Source organism: Corapipo altera, unplaced genomic scaffold (genome assembly GCF_003945725.1).
Source record: "Corapipo altera isolate COAL_440 unplaced genomic scaffold, ASM394572v1 113, whole genome shotgun sequence".
In the NCBI taxonomy this organism is placed as follows: domain Eukaryota; kingdom Metazoa; phylum Chordata; class Aves; order Passeriformes; family Pipridae; genus Corapipo; species Corapipo altera.
In genome coordinates, this window is record NW_020884895.1 from 3,922,366 (window position 1) to 3,947,705 (window position 25,340).

Genomic DNA, 25,340 nt, shown 5'->3' on the forward strand with positions numbered 1-25,340 from the left:
TCTTGTGGATGCCAAAAATATGGGTATTTTGGAATGGCTCCATGACTGTCTGTATATGAGATATGTAAATATATATACACACACATTAGGGTAGAGTGGGAGTACTACCTAGTGAACGTGAGGACTGTCGGGCAGGCTAGATGGCTCTAGCAGTTGCCTATTGTCCTCCCCTCTGTGCCTGCCTTCAGCAAAGTCACCTGCTGAGCTGACTGAACCCTTATCTTCTTCCATCTAGAAGGACAGAAAAGCAACAAATCTTATGAAGCACCACGCTGGCATTGCTTTAAAACAGTTACCATTGGCATATGAACTTGCATTTCCCAGATCTGCTCTTGAGAGAACAAGGCATGTTTACAAGGTAAAGAGGCAATTTCTTCACGTTAATCCGAGGATCGAACGCGGTTTGTCAGCGCACAAATCTCACAAGTGTTTGGTCTCTTTGTGCACCACAGAGTATGAAAGGGGGAAACCCAACAAATTTGAAATCTGTTTCAAATTTTTCAGATTTTACACTTTTATTTGTTTTCCCCCTTCTAACAGAAAGGACCATTTCAGTTTGTTTGCCTTATTACAGGTTATTCTACATGCCACAAGACGGACATTTCAACTCAAAGTTAATAACACTGAGATATGCAGCTGGGACTTTGTGGAACAGGAAATGTATTTAATCCTGTACACCAAGTTAGGAGCACTGTAGCATATCTTACTGAGCCCGGGTCTTGCTGCCAACATGTCTGATGCCACATGGACATTTCAGAAAATATATGAAATGATTATTACTATTCCACAGCTAAGTTACAACTTGTTCCCTACTGTAAAGCTGTCTTTAACCTTTAATATATTGTATAACAAAATCCCAAACAATTAGCTTTAAAATTTTAAAATATAAGAATATTCACATCTAAAAACTTGCCTGGCACTTATGTTTTCAACACTTCTCTAGTTTTTCTACTCTTTGTCTCTTTGAATCAAATAAACCTACAAATGCCAAATTATTTCACTATTTCAAAGTTATCAGACAAAAGTACCTTCAGGTAAGCAATATGTGCACTTTTGTGACTGAAGACAAATACAAATGGTGCGTTTTTTTCTCATTTATTCCCTCCACCTGTGATAGATTCTATGGATTAGCTAATGGATCAGCACAAGAGTATGCTAACAAAATGTACAAACCTGTAAAGGAAGAGATTACCCCGATCAAATTTTACCATATTAAGGTGTCCTAGTACACCTCACTAGTGTGCTTACACTTGGATAGTCCTCTTGGGAATTTCATGTTCCTTACAGAAAACATGCTGTAAAAGGAACAGAGACCTGTCTGCTCTCGACTTGACACAGTTGGGCTGGGTCAGATCTGAAAGCTGTCAGGAGGAGAATCCTATGAAACAGGAACTAGAGTTAAAAATACAAACAAGTAATGAAGGGCTTAAAGCCAGGGCAAGGAGTTCTGGAGACAGAGCAGATCTGGACAGAGATGAAGGGAAAACCAGGCAACAACAGACTCATGGGCCTGTAGGTGGGGAATGAACAGGGCTTGGCTGTGATGAGGCACATGCTACAGTCAGAGTCCCGGATATACCATTATGCACTGACAGCCTTCTCTGTAAATAAACCCCTTTCTTGTGTTTGACATTTCCCTGTAGCTCATAACACACTGTCCAGAGGTAAAAACTCTATAAACACAGTTAATCCCATCAGCAAGCAGAAGTAAAACATCTGTCCGAGCAACACTCCTCACATGTGGCTTAAGATTTGTGACAGTTCTTATAAAGCAAAGAGACATGTAGACATACATGCAGACACAAAACTTTATTTACAAATAAAAAAATGGAATGAGATACAATGGGACCCAGTAAGTCCCCTAAGATACATATTTCACATATTCTAAGAACAGGAGAGACAGCTATGGAGGAAAGCAGTGCTCAGCCAGACTCCAGCTGAGGAAAACACCTGCACCTGAGCTCTGCTGCCTCATTTCCTTTTCATCCCAAGTTACAAAAGTGATAATAAAGTTCAGAGGCAAAAGTTTAACACACAAGACTGCAATTCTGACTCACAGGAATCACATGAACACTTAGAAGACTCCCTTCAAAACTTCTAACTCTACATCACAAATGTATTCAATACAAACTTGAACATTTTTTGCACACTGTGAAGCCTATAGACATAAAAAAAAATATTATAACATCATACTTGTCTTTTAATTTGCATTCATAAAGGGATTCTCCTTTTGTATCTCAACAGAACAGTAAGCATATTGGCAGAACAAGGCATAACTCGTTTTAACCTGGAGTTATGGTCCTTTGAGGATTTTAATACATATTTACAAACAGAAAACTGCCAAAGTCTGTTCATCAACCCACATGCATTCTGCATCACAAAGGATGCGATTACTGGGTGGGCATGTACAAATGAGGTGTGACAGATTAGCTGCTTACAGCCACATATTCACCGAGCAGCTGTTTTGTTTCCTGTTCCTACAGTTTTCCTTGCTTTTTCTGCCCTACTGCTTCAGGAAAATAGCTGCCCTTGACACCACAGAAACTAACCCGTGGTCTTCACTCTAAATAGGCTTTATTTAGTATAGTGAAGTGAGCAGTTTCTGTCTACTAACTGATCTTCCTTTTTTACTGTTTTAGGTAAGGATCCACAGGATTGCTTCTGAACTTTGTCCAAAGACAGAATAAAGAACCAGAGAAACTCAAGTCCTTTTTGTTTCTTGTTGCACTTTACACATTCAGTTCCATAGTATAAGGCACTCAGTGCTTGTATTTCAGGTATTATTAGAGGCTCGAGTGTAAAAATTCTGACATACAAGAGAACTGGATTTGTATAATCATTTGTTACTCACAGACAAAACAAATTTCCCATTCTTTTCAACCCCTTCCCTAAGTGTAATATGAAGAAAATCATCTCAAGTTAGCAAGAATTCTCCTGGTTTTAGCCTTATAGTAACTACAGGGCTGCACTCCTAGACAGCTTTATTTTGATTTGACTATCCAGCTGCACAGCCCTTAAAAATGTGTTTAGTTTTGAAAAGTTTAACAGAATCTTCTGTTACAAAACCTTTGGTGTAGATATGATGCGCCATGTAATTCACTCTAATAATTCACTGAGAAAACAGAGACTTACTGGAAATATATTTGCCCAAAGTAACATATTTAGATGACGCTGATAAACCAAGAAATTTAAAAGCTAACTTGTAAAGGCTTTTGCAGAGCAATTCCCCAACGCAGTTATTAAGTTTACTAACGTTAAATCATTTACTAACATACAGCACTTTGCCTGTTTTAATAGTGCTGAATTAAAAACAAAACCAAACTAAACCACTCCACCACTACCTCCCTGGGTGTTTGGAAATCCAAGGTGATGTGTTTCAGAGTGGGGCCACTAACAGCCAAACACAATGGCCATTTCAAGTTTTGCCTTGTAAAGATGTAGTGCGCTCTCAGAGGAAATACAAAACTCTTCTCTTTTGGTTCAATAAACGGCAATTAAGTCCCAAAAACGTAGCACCTATTTGCACATTTTTAACAACAAAGTCATCTTAAAAAATATTTCAAAGTAATCAGATCTTTGCCTTAATTCTTGCTGTGGAATACAGAAGTATATAATGATGGGAGTGAACACGTTGAGACGATGCTGATGCATATGAATGCTTAAGTCTTACAAAAGAGAATCAGCATTTGACAGCATTTCATGTGCTGAAGTTGGTGCATTTGAAGAGTTTCAGAATCATGTTTTACCTACACAGACACATGTACACTTTGATCTTTTTTTGAATAATTTTCTGGGACTTTGTAGCCAAATGCCTTTAGGAATATGTATCTACACACATTGAAAACAAACAACACTCACTTTATAGCTGCACAAAACAAACACAAAAAGCCTTAGCTGCACAAGGGTATGTAAGCACCCAAGCTCAAAACATTTTCCGCTCTTTCAACACAATTGAAAAGCAAATTAAAATGGACAAATAACTCGCAAGAAACTGCTGCCTGAAATACATGGATTTTCCTGTCACGGCCTCATGAAGCTGAAATTATCCAGCATGCAAAAAGCACTGTTAATTTTTACCATAAAGAAATTAAAAGCATTATAACCATGCTAGAAACTATGATTATTTAACAATGGATGCACGAACAGCTAGATCTGTATTCCGAAAGTTGAGCATCATGCTAGGGATGTTTTTTCCTAAAAAGAAAAAGCACGTCCAACACATGCTACTTAGGAGAAGCATTTGGCTCAAAAAACACAGAGCAAAGCCAAGAAATAACCGAACTGAATGTTTCTGCACTACAGGTATTGCCCTCTCAACCCACTAATATTCATGCCTCTTCCCATCTCTCTCAGCACTGGTTAGTTCACCTTCAGCATGCATAAGAGTTGATGAGGAACTGTCCCTCCTACTCTACCTAATTTTGCTCAGCTGATTCCTTGCCCTGGACAATGGCTGCAGTGCGATGAACTCGTCACTTAAAGCAACTCTGTTGGAGTACATCTACAATTGGACAGAGAAGGGATGGAACATACATGTCAGTAAGTAGCAGCAGTAATTTTCTAAGAGAAAGACACAGGACAACACATTGTTATTTAAGTGGAATACACATCATATACAGAACACAAGCCTGGTACCTTCAAGACAGCTCCTGGGATAATCACAGCCAGTTACTGTTTGGTAGGACCAATCTTAATGTACTTGTGCTTTCAGTACTGAGAAAAAAGGCCTATACACTTCTACATCTGTGCTTTATTCTGCATTACTTTCTCCCCTCAATAGTGCTGTGATTTATATATTTACCCAAAGATTTATATTTTGATTCACATTTACCTTGCTGTCCACTTCCTCCTATGTGATTCTTTAACAGACCTACAGTGAGAAATTGCCCACAAGCTACTTTAGGGCAACTGACCCCAGACAAACACAAGATGGCTTTTCTTTAGGCCAGCAAAAGCCCCTTGGAACACAGCAAAAATAAAATAAAGTAACACATTCACCTTAAGTGCATTAAGGAAGGTAAAGTTAACAAAATTCATCCCTCTATAATAATGAACTCATACGTGCCTGTCAAATTTTTAATATGCTTATTTCCCAAAATGAAAGGGAAAGATATAAGTTGCTGTGACAGAACAACATTTACATTTAAAAGTTTATCAGGTGTTTCTCATATCAATTACATTTCTCCGCTTTGTTATTAATAACTTTGCTGCATGTAACATCTGACTGATCAGACAGACTGAATGTTGATGCTATGACCTTATACTAACAAAAAGATAAAATCAGGTTCCTTATATATTAAGTAGGGCAAGGCAGATGCCTACAGATACAGTGAATTCAGAGCAGTAACTCAGGTAAGATGCACAACTAACATGTTCTTGGAATCTGAAAAATTAAAACAATAGAGGCAAGTGTTTCATTTTCAGCTGAGGAACCTGTGTTTGCAGAGGGCTGCTGGGAAGAGTTTAGAATTTAAATGATGGCAGTCAGAAACATAACTGAAATAGCTGCAATTTAAAAACAAGTGACTAGTTCAATAATAATTTATCTCACCATGATAAAAATGTAGTAACTGTAAACTTTTTCTTTCCCCCAATATGAAAATATACTAATTCAGTCCTGCAATTTAAAATAATTAAAAATATTCAGCTAGACACAGGATGTATCTGCACTATGAAAAACAGCATTTAATAGAGCAGTATACAAGTTCCATATTTACTCCTTTAATAACTCTTTTAATTGCTCTTTGATGACTTCCACAGAAGTCATCAGCATTAGTCAGCACCCCTTGCATTTGGGACAAAGACATTCTCCAAACACTGTCTATCTCAAAGTTAGAATCTCTTCCTCTGCTTTGAAACTGAAAGAAAAATATTTACTAGAAATTTTAAACACATATAATGAAGAAGCACAAATGTTGTCAAGAAGGGACAGAATGCTAAGTTGATCATCTGCTCCTCTTCACTTATTTGTACTTTCTCGCTTCAAGAACAGAAAATGAAATTCAGTGGAGCTGATCATCCCATTAAAAGTCAGAGTGGGAAAATCTCAAAAGATTAAACCTTGAGAAGGGAACAAAGAGGTGTTTTCTTTTCATAAATACATTTTTAACTATGATTTCACTATCAGACACACACAGAGAAACCACTGGATCGCTGCTGAATAATTTCTGGTCAAATCAGATTGCAGCATCAGGAATTAAGAGAAAAAAGACAGTATTTTGGTAAACATACACCCTACTGCTGACTCTGTCAAATGCAATGTAGAAAGGGAGTCGAAAAAAACCAAACAAAGAAGCCCCCAACCAACCAAACCTAATGGAGATGCACAAAGCAAAATCCCCCTGGCTAGGAATCAAGCTATAGCCACAGGAAAGATGTTAGACATTCATCAAGATTCCTTTTTAAAAATAAGAAGCCCTACTGTGTCCTTGACAACACAACTTCAATGGAAGTAAACTGAACCCAGAAATTCTTTAGAATTGATTCAGAAAGCAAAAGAATGCTGCAAGAAGTAAATGGATAAAGGCAGGGAAAAATCGTGTGGCTTTTTGGGTTTTAAATTCAAGCAGTTCAGGAACATGAGAAACCTCAACAACCACACCGATACAAAGCCAAACAGCAACAGCTGATGCACAGGAAGGAAGGAAAGGGAAGTGTTTGATAAATATTGCCACTAGTTTTTCAAGAAGAAAAGACAGGTAAGTATCATTACCTATCGCATTTTTCCTAAATCAAGACCCTTTAATCCAAGAAGTGCAATAGTGTGCAATCCAGAGTCTTATCAGGCCTAACTCAAGAGTCTTCTGAAAGCTAGTGGTTACTTACCTTGACTTTTAGCTACTAAATTCTGAGACAGAAAAAAGCAGCTAATATTCCAGTTTTGCAAAGGGAACAATGGGATATTTTGGACAGCAATAGGCTTGTCAGGAGGATGTTGATCTGAGGCAAAGTAAGAGAATGCCTCACATGGATTTTTTTTTAAACACACAAATTAGAAGGGTAATATAATTTAAGTAAATCAACATGCACTTACATCAAAGTAATTACAAGGTTAGATGCTAAAGATAACAGCACTGATGTAATGCAGTCGGGCTTCCGCATGGCACAGAGCTCAGAGTAATTTGGATTAAGCAACTAGGACACCACAAAATCAATCTGGCACACAGATGGACTAGAAGCTGCTGAGAGGTTTCAGACCATAGCTGTGTATGGAATATCTTTGTCAATTGGGTTCTTCATTCACTGTCACTGCTTTTTGGCCCTGTGCTGTTTGACCTCTCATCAATGACCTGAAAGAAACCAACACCAGCACTTGCAGATGAGTAGAAGATGCAGAAGACAACAGGTTATTGATGTATATTATTCTGTAAACTGAATACAGCTGGGGGATTAATTATTTCCATACTTGGCACTGATGTCTGCTGTGCTGGAATATGCTGTCCACTGGTGAAATCCAAAATGAGAATGTTGAAGATTACAAGAGAAACACAAGAATCATGAAAAGACTGTAAAACAACCTTTTTGACAAAAGATGCAAGTCCAGTCTACCTATTAGTGTGAAAATGAACAAACCTAACTGATCACAAACTAACCTTGATCACAAACCTAACTGTGAATAAACAAAACACTGTAACAGAAGGCTTCTCTGTTTAGCAGAAAAAGTCTAAAAAGATGAGATGCTGGAAACTGAAACCAGAGAGAGAGTCACTATGAGAACAATGGGTCAGGATGACTTCTCCCTAACTATCACTAAAAAGAAGACAACACTCAGAGATGAGATATTTACCTAAAAGACAGCCTAATTTCAACAGAATGATTTAAAGGATTCTTTGCAGCCTGTGTCAGGCAAAAGAGAGATTCTATTATCACAGCACATCTCTAGACCTCGTCTATGAACCTGTGGAACTGCCACATGGGTAATTAGCTTTAATTACAGGATCAACAATCAAATATATAGCATATAATAGGATCAAGAGTTAAGAAATACTAATTAAAAAAATCCTACTAAAGTAATTTTTAAAATTATTGTTTCCATCACATTTTAAGAACTATTCCATGCCAATTACAGTTGCAGCTTCAAATACCTAGACAAAAATGAGAATAAGTTACTGTCTTAAACACAGGACAAATATGTGCAGTATGATCTTCTCATACAGCTGCAAGCTGAGATGTAAAGGACTGAGTGACCTCTTCATATATAATTCTGTTCTTATTATTATCAAATACTTAAACACAAACATTACTGCCTTGTAAAATGGTGTCCTCACTTTCGTAATTTTAAATTAACAACTGTATTCTGAAATGAGAACACTTCTACGCATTACACACGACAGCAATGTAAGAGGGTAACTGTTGGTCAAGTTGGATACAAAAGCATAGTATTACCTGAGCTTTTTCAGTACTTGTTGGTTGCAGATGTCTGTACAGCACTTTCTTCACAACATCAATAAACAAACAAGCAACTACTATGAGGATTATGGCAAACCAAGCAGAACCACTTGACAACAGTTGAACAAATACAAAGTACATGTCCTGGGTATGTAAAAATGGCCTGAAAAGTTAAAAGAAGTGGCAATTACTAAAAGAAACTTCTAGAAACAGAAGTACAGCACAGGCTGTCTCAAGTGTATCTATTTCACATCAGGCATTGAGTCTCTCCGGATGCAGAGTCACAACTGACGGTGCCCATGTACAAGCCCAGCAACATGTTGGACCTGACCTGCAAAGAAACTCTGGGGAGGGAGGGTACTTAACTTTGGAGGGAAAGGTTCTGATTTAGTTTTAAATTGTGTTGCAGGAAATAAACCATCATCCTATCCCCCCAAGACCCCAAAAATACAAAGCAAAATACCCCCCTTCACTGATTCAAACCCAGCATCTTTATTTCTGTTGCAAATATTTACCTATTACATAGCACCTTTGGGAACCTATCTACTTCTTATGAGCAAAAATGCCTTCACAGTCACAGGCTGACAGAGACAAGCCCAGTCTGTCCTTGAGCACAGGACAGTGTAGCAGCACTGTTCAAATTTTTAAAAGGATCACCAAAAGAAAGTGGCTGCTCTAGGTTGTTTTTTTTTTTTTAAACCTGTCATAAAATTCAGAGCATGATGGTACACGATAATCCTACAGTGTTTTTTCATAGTTTCATTGATCTTATGTGCTATAGAAAGGGGGAAAAAAAGAATCACTCACCAGATAATTCCCCCATAAAACAAGGAGAATATGAAATAAAATACAATGGATCCCCAAGTAACAAAATGGTTTATCCATGTCCAGAAGTGAGTTTCTAGTGCCATCTAAAACAGAGATAATGTCAGTGAGCTTCCTTTTTTCACCAACTTCACAGAAAATTATAAATACCAGTCTGAACATACTTATGAACTTCCAGCCCAAACACTAAACATTGTTGTGACACACAAAAACTAGAGAAACATTTCAACAACCATTGAAACTAAATGTAAAAGTCACTTATCTGGAACCCCCAAGAATCAATTACTTCTGTCTAACTTTTGAATCAATTTTAAATTATTGCTTTATTACATATCTGCCTGTATCTCCAAACACAGAGAGTAGTCTGTGCAATATCATACCTTCATTGTGACAGTTATAACCATAACGGTGAAGACCAAAGTACCAAATGTCCAGTTTCCAAACATCTAAGAAAAGGGCAAGGAAAAATCATGGAAGATAAAAAAATCAATTAAGAGCGTTCACAGTAAGTTAAGATTCTTCTCAAGTCAACTACACTAAAGAAATTAGTCTGTGGACATAAGCTTGTGACAAGTTATCATCATGAAAAAGCGAGGAGGATACAACACAAACTACCAGGAAAATAATATAGTTTATGACAAGAGCAAAATTAACAACCCAGAAGTCATCTTTCTTATTGGTTCAAAATAAATCACCACAAAGGCTACATGAAATATGAAAAAAGTGCAAAATACTAATATGAAATGATAGGAAGATGAAGATATCAATTTGATCAGTTTTGATAAGCATCCAATAGGAAGGAAATACTGGGTGGAAGGTATTCATTTTCACATAAGTGCAAAACACTTTTGAGTTTAAACATTTTCAGATAATTTCCAACATGCAGCATCACCTGAAGGTTCACTTTTTACCCCAAGCACAATTTTACAATTCAAAAATAATGGTGCCATTGCATTTTACAAAGAAAATTCTAAGGAAAAGACACTTTGTTTCAAGGCTAATAAACCCAAAAATAAGCTTCCACTCTGAAACACTTAATCTGTCACTTTTGTATTCTCTTGTGCATGAAAATTAAACTATCAAAACTCTGAACAAGGTCTACAACAATAAAATCTCAGCTCTGACAACCAAGCAGGGATGCTGAGGTTGTATCTATCTACACACATGCTGCTCACACAGAGCTGCCACTCTACAACAGGTCCAACTGCTCTGCTCCTGGAAGCAGGCTGAGTGCTGAAACAGAAAATGTTGCTATTTTGCAGCTATTTTTGCCACTGACAAACTGAACAATGACCAAATCCTCAACTTTGTATTTCCTGGTAGCAGACTAAGCAAGCAAGGAGGAAGGTACCACATGCAGACAGGCAGAGTCATCCTACAGTTGATGTGTCACTACGGCACAGAGGCACGCAACTGGGATTCACACAGTTGTAGTTCTTGTTACAGAGCTCTGACAGAAAAATCCCAACAGCCTGATGACAGATCTCACAACTGCTTTTCTTGTCTATACACTAAGTACAAAATAGAGGCAGCCATGAGTCTGGATTTACTGATAATTTTAAAGATCTTTGTTAAAACACGTCTTCCGAAACCTTCGATTTACTTGTCACGACGTGCTGGTTGTTAACTGCTGCAATAGTAACCTTAAAAGTGAAATTAAACTGCTCCTGAGTGACCTGTGAAAGAAAGTGTCTTTGCTAACACTGCTCTCAATGGTCAGAGAGTTAGAACACAAAACACAAACGGGTTCTTGCCACCATTTTATTTTTGAACACGTTTACACTGTGGATGCTGCATCCTTCAATCCTATGAAGTAACAGATACAATATTTTGTATCTCCTCCTCTTCTAAACTCTTACCATTTGCCTGTTAGGTTTCAATATCTGACGACATGCACAGCATGAAAAAGGGGGGAGAAAAAAGAACTAAAAGATCAAGTAGTTGCACAATGGGTTGAGGTAAACCTAACAAACACCAGGATTAACAAATTATTTACAGTCTCCTCTATTCTGCTGTGCTCCAAACCGTGAACCTGGAACGGAAATGTGAGGCCTTGCACTAACACTACCCTGTATCACAGATTTGCACAGGTGACCACTTCTTGAGGAATTCTTACTCCAGCAGTACACTAGGTTCTCTTGCCCTTAATTTTGGCTTTTTCACTCACACGTTAAATTTGCAAGAAACTTTAAGCGCTGCAGATATTTTACTGCAACACACAGCTCTACCAGTTCCAATAACCACCTTTTAGCAAACACAGAAGGCAGAGTAACAAAAAACCTCACAGTCTTAGAATTTATCTGAAGTCATATCACATGAGAAGCCAAAGGGCATCTGTCAATTCCCCAAACTAAAGAGTTGTTACTAAATACAAGGGAGAACATCTGTTCCTGCCTTGTGGACATTTACTAAGCAATTCTGAAGTGAGGTGCTTTGACAAGTTAAGATAGATGCACCAAAACACACTGATTCATAGTCCAAAATTACCTCGTTAGAAGAGTTCTGAAGAACCTTTACCAATTCACAAGAATTTCAAATCACACAGCTTGTAAAAAATGGCAAGAGATGACACACTCATACCTCAGCTAGAAGAGACATTTTAGTCTCAGCACAACTATTTTAATGTTCTTATCAAACACCTCAAATGGAATAGGTGCTCCAGCTGCACCACTCCACTGCTCCTCTCTCTGCAGGGATGCTCAGAACCACCAGCTTTCTGATTTTAGTTCTCAAGACAACTCTGTCTACTGTCTGTAGATCACTACACTTTTAACTAAACTTCCTGAGCTCCCTGTCACCAGGTGACCACTGTGAATTCAGCATGATGCTATTTCTGTACCTTGTGCCATAATCTGCAACTCTGCCAAGCACTACATGAGAATCAGCAAGTGCTCCATGCCAGTATTAAGAATGGCATAATGAGAAGCAAATGTATTTTTCCATTACTACCCAAGTTTTACAAGGGAAAAATCAGTATCTAATTGTTCTAAACTGAGCTAAATAACTCAGAACCAGGGGAAATGAGGAAACAGACTTGTAATGGTTTCATCCAAGCTCTAGGGTTTTTTTTTCAGAATGATTCTTCCTGTGAACTTTAACATCTTTAAAATAAAGTGCCAAATTAGTATTTGATTATTTCATGAACTTATTGTCTTAAAAACATTTATTGAATAAAAAGTATAACTTAAAAGCAGCTTGCACCACTAAATTTAAAAAGAATCTGAGTAATATAATTAAAATAATACATTTTCAGGAGAAGTTTTAAGACTTTTGTCAACTTTCAGATTTAAGCCTAGTTTTGTAACAGCTACTAAAGAGAAGCCATTGCTTGACACTGCATTTAAGTCCAACTCAAAATGAGTTTTGAATGAATGGATATAAATACTCATTTACTGACATGAAATACGATTTTGACAAAAACAGTATACAAAATCACACAAAGTCTAAGACAACCATGACACATTTATTATCTTGAAGAGTATGTTCTTCAGGGACATACACTTTCTGACAATGTCTTACAATTTCCACACTAAGAAATGTCATTCTTGAGAGCAGACACTAATATTGACAAAGACTCTTTGATAATTATGTAGTCCATAAAATTTTTTGGACACAAGAGGATTTTTTCAAAAAAATATTAAGAAATATCACCACAAATACAGTGGTATAATAATACTTATGATATTGTACCTGGCCATTTCCCAGCAGAGAAGTGTCTTCTCCCATTAGAAGATACGAGCCATAAAAGAAAACAAATGCATGAAAGAAGCCCAAGATGGTCCAGTAAAGAAATGGTTTAAACCCCAGATGGGCATTTTTACTGATGTCTCTGCAGAAATAAAACAGATTTTGGATTTCATACTGTCTTTGTATAAACCATGAGTTATTCACATGACATCAGTGCTACTGCTTTGAATAAATGTAACTTTCAACTGCAGCGAGACACATTTAACAAATGCTGACATACGAAAAAAATACATAAATCATGGGCAAAAAAAGGACTCTCAGCTCTCATGATTTGGATCTGATTTAAGCAGTGGTCACCAGTGGCAAGGGTCTTTAATGGGTCAAATTCAGAATAGCACAAACTAGAACTCTTGTCCCTGGAGTTGGAATTGCAAGGGGAAGAAAAAGTCAGATCTCCTGATACTTACACCCTGTTCTGCTTAAAAGACCTTTACAACAAGAGAAACATCTGAGAGACATCTCTTTTTTACAAAAATAGATGCTTTTTTCCCCTCCAAAAAGCACTATGCAGTGCAACATGTTGCCACTGGGAGGACATCTAATTCTACAGGAAATCACTTCTTTTCCCAGTAGAGGATTTTTTGTGGTGATTCTTGTAATCAGGTGTCCTAGTTTTTCATTTGCACATCTGAGTCATTTTCACCTCCCACACATAATGGAGGAGAAGGCTGCCAATCATGTGAGCTGACCAAGTGCTCAATGCTCTTACATTGTTAACATGACTGACATAAAAAGATCCTTCTCTTAGAATACTCCTGTTAGTTAACATTTAGGATGAAAGCTATGTAGCTGCAGTTCTTCCTCATCAAGACAGATACTAAAAACGCCTAAGTCACAGACAAAATACTGCACAAATGTCTAACAGCAAGTTCAGAACTCTGCAGATGCCACTATTGCTGTACATGGTGTGCTACTGTGAGAATTCCTGCAAGATGCACATACCTGTAGAGCACGGGTTTACTCTGCAATACATGCGGGTGCACATGCTGCTCAAAAAGACTGTATATGAGGACAGGCAGGGAAGTGAAACAAATATTGTACAAAGTCAGGTATACACTGTCATAGAGCGTCTGGAAAGGAAAACAGAAATTATTTTGAGTCTTGTAAAGAAAAAAAGGTGCTAATGCACACTAAGAGCAGCAACAAATCACTTCTTATAGGAATTTACTTGTTAGGAAAAAACTGTACTCTCATAACCACCTAGTAACATCGAGCTATCAAATACAGAAAATCAGCTGGATACGTTTTAAGTGTAAATCTGCGTTGCTCCTGTGTAGTTATTTACTAATTTAGTTATATATTTATTAGTTATTTAATATTATTGTTTAATAATTAGTAATTAATTATCATTAAGAACTAATATTAGTACATTTACCGAGATGTAAGGCATCCAATACTTACTTGTTGTGAAAACAAACAGAAGAACTGATATAAAAATTGTGGTGTAATAAAGCACACATTCTGAAATAAAGAAAAGTGAAGGAAATAGTTAATCCTTAGTATATTCCTCGCAACTCTAAAAGAAACTGCTAACTCTTACAAGCTGGTAAAAATACACATGAAGACCATAAAGCATTTCAACATTTTACAGGGCCAAGTGAAGCAAGATTCTTTACTTGACAGCACATTTTGTTTATTTGTCCTTTGGGACAATGAACCTGGAAAGCATAAACTTAATTATATCTGCCTGATGAACACATCTCACTATGGGAGTCTAAGCAGTATTAAAGGAGAAGAAATTCATTCATTTTCCCCTCAGTTTCTTTTTAAGAATTTCCTTGCAAAATAGATTCCACATTTCATTCAAGAAAGCTATACCCTGCTCACGAGAGCTTGTTGCATGGGAGCAGACAAATCAGAAACCAAACCCCAAAAACATAATGTTGCCTTTAAAGGAAAGGGAACAACTGAAAAGAAGAAGGGGTACGAATGCATTTTTCTGTGAACTCCACTGGCACTCTTGGAAAACTCACCTTATAAAAAAAGTACTGTACAAGGGTTGCTATTCTAATATAGTAAAAGTGCCCATGAACAAAAAGCAACTTGGAGAGGAATTTAAACCGAGCTATTGCATAGTCACTGTTCCTTACAGCTTGCCTTCCTTCCTTGCCCATGATTCCTGTAATGTTTGGGAAACAAAAGAGAAAACAGGTTAAAGTATTACAAAAATTGAAGTTTAAAAACCCCAACAACATACATCTGAAACTACAGTTCTGTTTTCCTGCACTTCAACATTATAAACACTTAATCAACTTTGCTGCAATAGAAGGTATTGCTCCTCCCACTTACAACTGAGGGAAACTGCTCGTTTGATGCTGATTCAAATTAAAAAAAGCCTTTATTGCTTCAGACAGAAGAAAGTTACCTATGCCAACATGTGCTTCTTGTATCATGCTCACATCATTAGCACCATCACCAATTGCTAATGTTATGGGTTTCTCTGGAGACGTTTTTAACAGTCGCACTACCTGAAAAGAAAAAATTAAACACTTTATATTAGACAGTCTACCCACAAACTATGTCACCAATTCTCAAGTGTCTTACTAGTTCCCTACCTGTAAATATAATTAATACATTTTATGAGCATGGATGCTTGGGTAAAAAACATCTTTGGCATATCACAAGGACAAATTCGTTCCTTCTTTAGAAAAGCAGCTCGTTTAGGCACAAGACTTATTTAAGTATTATGCCTGTCCTGAACTTATTCTCCTGTTCTTATCTCAATATTCTGTTACATTGCTTAATTTGGTGCTTTATCATATGAAACAGTCAAGTGAAAGTTGGAACTGAAAATTTACTTATGGAGTAATACAAATTTAGTGCCTTTTACTAAATGTGCCTAGATTCTTTTTATTTGTAATTAATGGAACTAATCCAGGTAAAATGCAGTAGCCAAAAGATCACTACGCTGTTATTAAATAAAATAGATTCTTTTTAAAGCAACTTCATTATCACCAAAGGATATTCTCATTTGGAAAAGACACAGAAGGAGATAGGACAGAACAAGTTAAAAAACTGTAGACATACAAGGCTGTAAGATAATCAGAAAGAGGAGCAGTGAGACCCTGTTCCCTGCAGGAAGGAGTCGGATCTTTAAGTAAATGCCAACATTATTCTAAATACAGAGGAGTTAGATGAGGCTTTTGGTTAAGGAGAATTAGTAGTTCATTAACCTCCCAGAGAGCTCTAGCTTAAGGCAGAAGCTTCACTAGATCAGTTGTAAACAGGCTGCAGAGATAAAGGTAGGAATGCAGATCAAGAGGCTTTTCCAAAAACAAGAAAATAAACATGTATGAAAAAACGTTTCCCCCCTGAAGTTCCAGAAAGCCCAAGGTGGAAATATCAACAGAGAAACACTGGCACAAAAACCTGTATTGGAATAATTGAGTTGTAGTTGGCAGTGACAGGGCACTGATTCACAGGAGCAGGAACTCACTTAACATGAGGAACGGAACAGTGACTAAATACAGTCCACAGCTCAGAGAAATCCACCTGACTGTGGGAATACATCTCCTAATTGCAGGTATTAATGTGCAAGCTTAAAGGTTCCCCATTTTTAAGAGGTAATTACTTCAAGTACATTTAGCATTAGATCCTAGCAAGCAGCCCTACAGAAGTAACAAGGCCGCAGTGTGTCACCCAGATCAGTCCTCCTGAGATCCCCAAGGCTGGGGTAATTCAGACAGACAAACATCTATGTGAAAAGGTCAAGACAAATCCCCAGGCAAATTTTAACAGCAGCAATCAGCAGCAGCTCTGAATGACTGACATGATGATGTTTAAAAAGGTTTTTGAGCTATAGAACATGCCAAAATTAGTAGTGAGACTGCCAGCCATCTATTAACACACATTAAAGTTAGTAAAAGATGCAGGAAATATTAAGCTGAATTCCAGCTTAACCTTGGAATAAGTCTCACAAAAAGGATGCCTACAGCAAAAGATCATGTGCAAGGCTAGACTAAACTGCCCTGGACTTCCTTGCTTACCCTTCATGTTGTATGGCATTTGTCTCAGTGATTTATATACTTCAATGTTTGAAATTAAAATGTCACTGCCATCAAAATTACATTTTACTGTACTTCATGAGGAAAGACAGGAAATAATCTCCATTATCTGCTGGACAGGATAGGAATTATGGAAAGCAATACAAAGCATTATAAATCAAGTTAAATGACAAAATAAGAACAAGGACACAACAATGGCAAATAACTGTACCTTAAAAAGAGGGGATGGCAAAAATTTCAGCTAAAAGAATGGACAGAAGTGGACAAATGAAACAAACTGTTTTACTCATAGTAGTTACAATTTCCTTTTAACATTTTATTGAAACTAATATTATACCAGGTGAAGAGTTCTATACTGAAGGGATGCTAAAGACTGCATTAGAACTCTGATTAATTGTTGGAAGCAGGAAGAGTGACCTCAAAACAGGTCACTCATGGTATAGTAAAACAGCCTGCCCTCTTTTGTACATCTAGTACCTCATATAAGGGTTTCCTAGTGCCTTAAGGTGAAGAGATGTCTTTTCCCAAAGAGAGAAAATTTCAAAAGAAAAGAATAAATATTCCAGTCCTTTAGAGCTTAGCTTTCCAGACTGAAAAAAAAATAAATCACAAAATCTAAATTTGAATTCCATCCACCTTGTATTTGAGTAAAATTAAGTACATGTGAAGGAAAAATGGTCTTAGAAGAGCATGAAGGAAAACCTCCCCTGGAGACTAGGCTTCTGCTTCTCTTCCCTTTTACTTTATCCTCAAACTTGGGTATACTTTTTTAAATACTCACAGGAGCACACTTCTTCCTTACAAGTCTGTGAACTTTCAATTTGGTTTTTTTTGGTTTGCAGAAGTGATGTAGCAGGCAAGGCTAAAGCATGCAGGTGGCCAGGACAGCTGCTGCCTTACACAACACTCAAGAGGCAGATTTAAGGTGAGCCTTTTGCTTGCACAGTGGCAGGATTTTGACTTTTCCATCCACTTGCAAATTTTCAAACACACATGTAAGAAACTTCTGAGCAAACTACTCCAGATCAACTGAATTTAACAAGGATTCAGAAGTCAGGCAAACAAACAAAGCAGTTTCAGAAATCCTTGCCTCCTCAAAGCATGGTAAAAGTACTCTAACGGCAATTGATTATATTTGCACTTACCTTTGCTTTCTGAAGGGGTGCCATGCGACAGCACAACACTGCAGAACAGTTTTTGCAAACTTCCATGAACAGTTTTTCATGTTCCCTGAGTGCAAGAGAGAGGCTGGTCCCATCCACAACCAGTCCATGCTGGATAACATGGTCTTCCTTTATTCTATTCAGGGACAAAAATGTTAACTTTGTACCGGTGTCACAGAAAAATTTCAATTTGCTATAAACAGTGCTGTTGGCCAGACAGTAAGCAAAGAACTTCATCTGTTAGACAGACTGCTTCTTCAAGTCTGTTATTAATAATTTTTCTAAAAAGGCAACTTAATTTGTTTGGCACATTCATAAAAGAGATTGTCATAAAATTAGCAAATGAAAGAAAACCAAGCTAAGATCATCACTGAGATAGCGACATCTCAGGTATTTTACCTCTTGGCAAGCTGCCTCAGTTGTTCTGCACAGGTACTGTCTGACTTGTGCTGCACAAGCTCAAGGATGTTCATGGTTCTGTGGAAATGTCCACAGGACAAACTGACACTAACAGCTGTCTCGTGCTTGTCTCCAGTGAGCACCCACACTTTGATACCAGCCAACCTGAGGGCTTCTATAGTTTCTTGGACTTTCTCCTGCAGTCTGGAAACAAGAAAAATCTCAAGTAACCAATAAAACACTTTACTAAGAAAGAGCTCATACTGTAACTCCATGTTACCACTGTAACCCCACTGCCATGACAGGTTAAGACTGCATTTCCAATGTCCCATGTATGGTCAGAGAATCACAGCCTGGCAGATACTCTGTTACCAGCAATAAAACAAAGGCCTTGACAAAACAAAACTGAACTTAATCCTGCTAAGAGATCAAAAATTTGTCATAAGCGTACCTTGATTTAAATTATTTACTATTCAATTTCACATACAGGAAATCTCTCCGGATGAAACACAGCTGTACATCATTGTTATTAAGCCAAAATCAGTTGGTACAACTTGTGTTTTGAATGCTCAATCCAAAGAGTGGTAAACATACTAAACGAGAATAGCACAAAACTTTTGATCATAGTGGGAGAGTTTTTCACACGTTATATTTCAGGAATAAATCCTAAACTCGCTGGGATTGACTGAAGTTAGCAGTAACTCCATTGCATACTTGTCTTCTACTCCCGTAGCCCCAAGTAATTCCAGATCCCTTTCTATGAAGTTGAACACATCTGCTAATCTTTCCTCCCGTTGTTGTAAGGCAGTCCTGGCCTCATGAAGGCGTTTGCCAATTTCTTGATACTCCTCAGGTGTGAATCTTCTGTAGGCTACGCACAAAGTTCTTAGTCCTTTCTGTGAGAAAATAAAAGACTACATTCAGAGTAGACAAGATTCTGATCTAACAAGAAGGTGTCACCTGTAATTTGTTCACTTCAAGCTACAGAATTTATCCCAGATGAATTTTCTTCTGATCAGCTGGGCGAGCACATACACTTACCAAAGCAAATTCATCCACATGTATCCTTGTTTTGTCTATTTCTCCACTCTTACTACGAGGAAGAATGGAAGATTCTGCTCCTTTTGTGAATAAAAGCTTTTCCCCTACAAAGTAAAATAGAACAGAAATTAAGAATAATGTCATTTAAGAAGTTCTCAACTGCAGCTTTTACGTTTTCTGATGACCTACCTGAGGGACTCTCCACAATGACACTCATTCGTCTGCGATTTGGATCAAACTCCAACACATGAAGCAATTTGTACCTGTATTTTGTGTTTTAATAAAAGAAGGAAGGGTAAGAAAACATTTTTAGAAATAATTTTCCAAAGACAATTACTTATAAATAGACTCTTACACCACAGACATTTCCTCAAAGTGTCATTTTTATATATAAACTCTAAAAGCAATGATGAACTGATGAACAACAATCACTGCTATTAGTCATTGTGCAATTCATTGCTTTTCATCACTTTATATATACTTTATTCCATTTCGTAAGACCAATAGGAATAGTTTCCTAAATACTAACTTGATACCCGGAGATTACAAGCAGTTCCTATTTCTTTATCCTTCTGTCATTATTTCAAGTGTAACTTTGAAAACTACATTTTGTTTCTAACATTTGTAAACAACTCACACTGTGAAAAAACAGTGTGTGTGCCCTGATAAGTGGACTAGTTTTTTATGTTACCACTAGTGCAGAAAATTAATTTTAGACACTTAGCTTTGAAGTACTGCCAACTGACACAGATAAAATGGGTAAGAGGAGTTATGACATACTGCAGATATACAGTTATCAATAACATTTCTACTCATTTTGTGAAAGTTTGAAATATATAATAAGATTATGCACAGATGAGAGTGATTCTGGAAACTTCTAGAGCTGAAAGCAAAAACTCTAGGACTTGAATAAGCAGTTCAGTTTTCCAGCTCTACTACAGTCTCAACCTTTGAGGAATGGGAAAAGATACAAACTGTTACAACACACACCTACACAGAGTAACTCACAAAATTCTTGCATCTCAGCTACTATTGGTAAGGCATAAGATGCAAGCTGTCTTGAAGATATCAAGGGAAAAGCATTAAATAGAGCATGCTGTGGAAAGGCAAGGTTTGCTTATTAACAGAGAGGATTAAGGAGAGAACTTTACATTAATCATCGCTACTGTTCTGTCCTTCAAAATAAACAAGGAATAAAAAAAAATACCTCTCTGGTTTTCCAAGGCTTTTTACTTCCATACTGTCTCCACTAATTCCAGTAAATACTACTCCAACCCTAAAAGGAAAAGGAAACAGACATTTAATTTCCACTTTAGACAAAATGTCTATTGATGCAGGAAGGGGAAGGTGGCAAGGAAGAAAAAGAGAGATTCTTATACCCCATTACTGTTCTCTACTTCTAGAGAAAATTAAGAATGCCTACTTTCTGCAGTATTTTATTTGCAACACACTCAGAGCACTATGATTTCCCAAGGATTTCCATAAATATTTTAAATGATGACAGGACCCCTAGGGTTTTGTGTATTTTATATTTCCATGTTTTCCCAGTAAGCTGACAGTACCAGGTCCTGGGCTTTACAAACATCCTGAGCAATTTCTATGGCTACTTTCAGCCTGGATTGCCTGCCCTAGGAAGCAATTCCTGTGTTAGGCACTTCTGGCAGCACAGCTCACCGGCTTGCAGCTTCAACTAAAGCTTTCTCATCTGGTGAAGAAGCATAATACTCCAATGGGGATGTTATTCCATTGGCATGCCAAGGACCATCAGCACCATCTGTCTGATCTGCATTGATCTGCACTGTATGACAAAGACAAACTGCCTTCAAGAACAGTTCTTCCTCTTTCACCTGTAAGAAAGAAAAATCTTGGTTTGTAACATTTATGTATCAATCCAGTTTTGAACGCACTCAAAAAAAAATGTTTTTACTTAAAAATATGCCAAGTATTTCATGTTAAATAATCTCATCTCAACATGTTTAATAAATATTATTTGTTCAGTAGCACTTATGAGCTTCAAACTATTCAGAAATTCTAATTTATGTTGGGTTTTTTTCATGTCAGTGGTGCAAGAATATTTCTCTGAAATAAAAAACACTTTCTATCTAGGATGACTAATGGTGGGAAAATCAAAGTGTCTTACCAAACCATGCCTATTTCCATCTGGAGAATCTTCAGAAAATCCCTCTGGAGTTAGTTTACCATTGACCTCTTGGTACTTTATGCCATTAATGGAGCACTCCCGAAACTGCATCTCATTTTCAGTTAATGTACCAGTTTTGTCTGTAAACACATACTCTACCTTTTGTAAAAAACAAAAAAAAACAGACTTAGAATTGCATATACTTGTTAGAGCAAAAAAAATAAAATAATCTCAACTCACACTTTCTACTACATATGTTGTTTTGGTCATGTAAGAATTTAGGTTTTGCCATCACATGTCTATACCTTATTTTAAAATTAATCAGACCACAACCAATAAAAAGCTTGCAGTAATGGATTTTAATATTAAAAACTAAGTAGAAAATAGGTTTAAAAAAAAAAAGAAACTATGTATTTTTTACTCTACCTGTCCCAATTCCTCATTGAGGTCTGAAGTATTGACTTGCGCTCTCTGGTTTGTTTCTTCATGATAGAGGTCAAGATCCCAGCCAATAAAAAAAGATCCAAGAAATTTCTGCATCTCGACAGTCACATAGAGTGAAATAGGTATAATAAAATTGTAAAGTACCAGAAAGGCCAGAAAATCTGAAATAAATCTCAGAATCTAAAAGAGAAAAAGAAAAAAAATGTGAAGATTACGACAGTCATGAGGTGAAACACATTGACTTAATTGTGTTTCAATATGCATGAGGAATGACAAATTGAGAGAGCCAGAGAAGACCAAGTCCCACATCCACAAGAGAGAGACAACACATCCAGTGACAACGCAGGCATTCCCAGGTTGCCCCAGTAACACGCCTTCAGACTGATGCAAAAAGTCTGCCTTAAGCTATGACTGGATGTTTGACTTCTCAAGTTCATTAATCTTTGCCTATCTACTGAATCTGTCAGGAGGGCTGCCAATTAATATTAACTGTCAGGGTGATTCTATTTTCAATGAGGGTCTGAAAAAAGTAACGTGTTCCCCATTCCAAACAGCATGACTCATTTAGGCTTATCTAAGGAACCATAAATTGTGAAGGCAAACAACTGATATTCCATGCTGTCAGAGCAACCTGCAAGGACTCTGTGTTGTTTTAGGACAGCAGAGTGACAACAGGGCTCCTGTTTGCTGGCATTCCCCAGTGACGTGGGTGATCTGGACTACATGACAAGGGACTATGTGGATTTCCATGGCATAGACTTCGTTTATGCCTCTTCAAATCACTGTGTTCAACACTTACAATTGAGGTAAACACCTACATAACAGGATAGAAACTTCTCTTTATTAGGTATGAAAATTTTAACAAACTCTGAAATGCAACACTACAGCCTCTCTGAAGTTTGTTTTTCATCTGGACAACAAACTCACTATCTGAATTGTACTTTGCGAAGACTCTTAACCAACCCTTGAATATTGAGCAAGGGAGATTAGAGATGAGAAAAAACAGGCCATCTCTTTCAACTCTACCAGATATTGGTGTACAAGAACATTTTAAATAAATGGTAGATAAAAGTAGTGAACAGTTTGCAAAGCTAAATAATGTCTGTTCTTCCCAATTAGGGAGTGTTGCTATAATTACTTAACAAAAGTCAGTAATTAAAGTGTCTGACAAAAACTAAGCAAGTTCTGTGCCTAAAGAGATCTTCCAAACTAAACCAGAAAATACATACAGAAACCAAGAGCATATTGCCAGGGGAAGTTTAGGTTGGATATCAGGACAAAATTTTTTACAGAGAGAGTAATCAGACACTGGAATGGGCTGCCCAGGGAGGTGGTGGATTTGCTGTCCCTGAAAGTTTTTAAGAGAGGACTTGATGTGGTACTGAGTGCCATGGTCTGGTAACCACGACAGTGTTGGATCAAGGGTTGGACTTGATGGTCTCAGAGGTCTTTTCCAACCCGGTTGATTCTATGAATTCATGTGAGAGAAGATATACTGAGAAGAAGTGACAATTACTAAGGTTACAGAGTTTTTCAAGCACTATCTATGAAATAACAATCTGCACACACAGGACAGATGGACAGAGAAGCACTCCTAATAAGGAGGTCAGCATGTTGAGAAATGCAAAGCAGATTGTGGAAGTAAACACGTGAGAGAGAAAAACAAAGACACGATAGAAGGAGAATGACACTGCAGAAACACGTCGCTCTCTATGTTACTGATGGCAAAGGTAAAGGAATGAAAAGGTTGAGGAAATACTTCTCCCTGTTCTGTTCAGAACTGAAAGGGCTCCACAGGCTATTCTACCTTGCATAGCCAAAACTTCAGTTTAAGCTCCTGAACTGCTTTGGACAAAGGTACACTCAGAGAAATCAAAAATTATGCTGAAAGCAGGAAAATACAGAGTGATTAGGAGATACTTCTCAGAGTTGTAGATTTCAGGAATACTCCGAAGTATCCCTCCAACCTCTACAGAAAGTGAGAAGGGCAAGCAGGAGCTTGAGCAAAATTACAGCCTTGCAAAATTGCCTGAACCATCTCAACATCACAGAACATACAAAATTCCTGAACTGTGAAATTACTGTAATAGGACACACAAAACAGCCATACTTCTCCTCTTTTCATTCATGGAATGACAAAAGACATCCTAAAGAACAGTAACAAAAGCAGAGAACATCAGAAATATACCCTAATAAAGCCCAAATATTTTCAAAAAGCTTGGTCTTTCCATAAAGGAAAAAAAAAGTCCAACCAGTAGCAGAGTGGAGATATTCCTACACCACAGTGAGGCTACATTGGACTAACACTCTCAAAACCACTGAGAGAACAGCACAGAGACTTGGATCATGTGATACTTACACCTATATCCAAGAACAGAGACATAATAAATAATACATTCAGTATCTTAATTGAGTGTTCCCCAGATATGCAACTAGGTAAACTACATCACCTTACTGCTATTTCTTTCATGCTCTGTTTTTTCATTGTACCAGGGCTCATCCCATTTCTCTTCAGCTTGCCATGCATACTTTAAAATAGTGCTCAGAATGGCTTCAAAGAGGAGGATTATTAGATAAATAATCAAAAAGGAATTCATGGACCTATAAAGAAGCAAAAAAAGAAAAGCAATTTCAGTTTATTTTACTCAATCTGTTGACACACTGTGGTTACAAGAATTAACTTTACTGGACAGCTCTTTAAAAACATATCCTGTGCTTGATATGGATATAAATTTTCTGTGTGATAAGCAAGCAACAGAATGGAAAAGAAATCCTACACCTTACTAACATAAAATTTCTATATGGCAATATGAGGACTAGATTAAGGTGCAAGAACATTCCAACAGCTGACTTGTGTCACACCTGCTGTCCAAGATTTTGGGGGCTGACTTATCTTACTCTTCTTGAGTTTCTAAGCAAGGCTGTGAAGGCAGTACAACCAACCACACTGGAAACCCAAGGCTGCACCTTTTCCTTCAGTTAGAAGAGCACTGCCACGTGCACCTGACTATTTAACCCAGGCCATGCTACACCAGGATACAGTCACATCTGTCTCTATATTCTGTCACATCAGACAGACCATCTTTCCACCCCTTGCTTTGATGACTGAACGTTCACACTTCAGTTCTGTCTGTATGTAGCTACAGAAGAATAATCAATCCCACGCTTGCCTAAGAATTCCAGGAGGCT

At 37.4% G+C, this 25,340-nt stretch overlaps 1 protein-coding gene across 10 annotated transcripts in view; it reads right to left on the reverse strand.

Moving 5' to 3' along the window:
• ATP11B (ATPase phospholipid transporting 11B (putative)) overlaps positions 1-25,340 on the reverse strand; it is a 65,422-nt gene that overhangs the window by 11,667 nt on the left and 28,415 nt on the right. For 5 of the 10 annotated variants that reach the window (XM_027647251.1, XM_027647250.1, XM_027647245.1 and 2 more), the window contains exons 11-28: positions 24,602-24,752; positions 22,134-22,331; positions 21,708-21,866; positions 21,242-21,414; positions 20,775-20,843; positions 19,757-19,830; positions 19,568-19,671; positions 19,241-19,422; positions 18,527-18,730; positions 18,110-18,263; positions 15,326-15,428; positions 14,934-15,079; positions 14,362-14,421; positions 13,903-14,030; positions 12,904-13,042; positions 9,594-9,659; positions 9,196-9,299; positions 8,386-8,551 (exon numbers count right to left, since the gene is read on the reverse strand). In XM_027647251.1, the coding sequence (XP_027503052.1) occupies positions 8,386-8,551; positions 9,196-9,299; positions 9,594-9,659; positions 12,904-13,042; positions 13,903-14,030; positions 14,362-14,421; positions 14,934-15,079; positions 15,326-15,428; positions 18,110-18,263; positions 18,527-18,730; positions 19,241-19,422; positions 19,568-19,671; positions 19,757-19,830; positions 20,775-20,843; positions 21,242-21,414; positions 21,708-21,866; positions 22,134-22,331; positions 24,602-24,752 (2,380 nt within the window). Of the gene's footprint in view, positions 1-108; positions 232-4,415; positions 4,502-8,385; positions 8,552-9,195; positions 9,300-9,593; positions 9,660-12,903; positions 13,043-13,902; positions 14,031-14,361; positions 14,422-14,933; positions 15,080-15,325; positions 15,429-18,109; positions 18,264-18,526; positions 18,731-19,240; positions 19,423-19,567; positions 19,672-19,756; positions 19,831-20,774; positions 20,844-21,241; positions 21,415-21,707; positions 21,867-22,133; positions 22,332-24,601; positions 24,753-25,340 lie in introns of all 10 variants that reach the window. The other 5 variants (XM_027647248.1, XM_027647246.1, XM_027647247.1 and 2 more) reach the window with 3 other exon arrangements.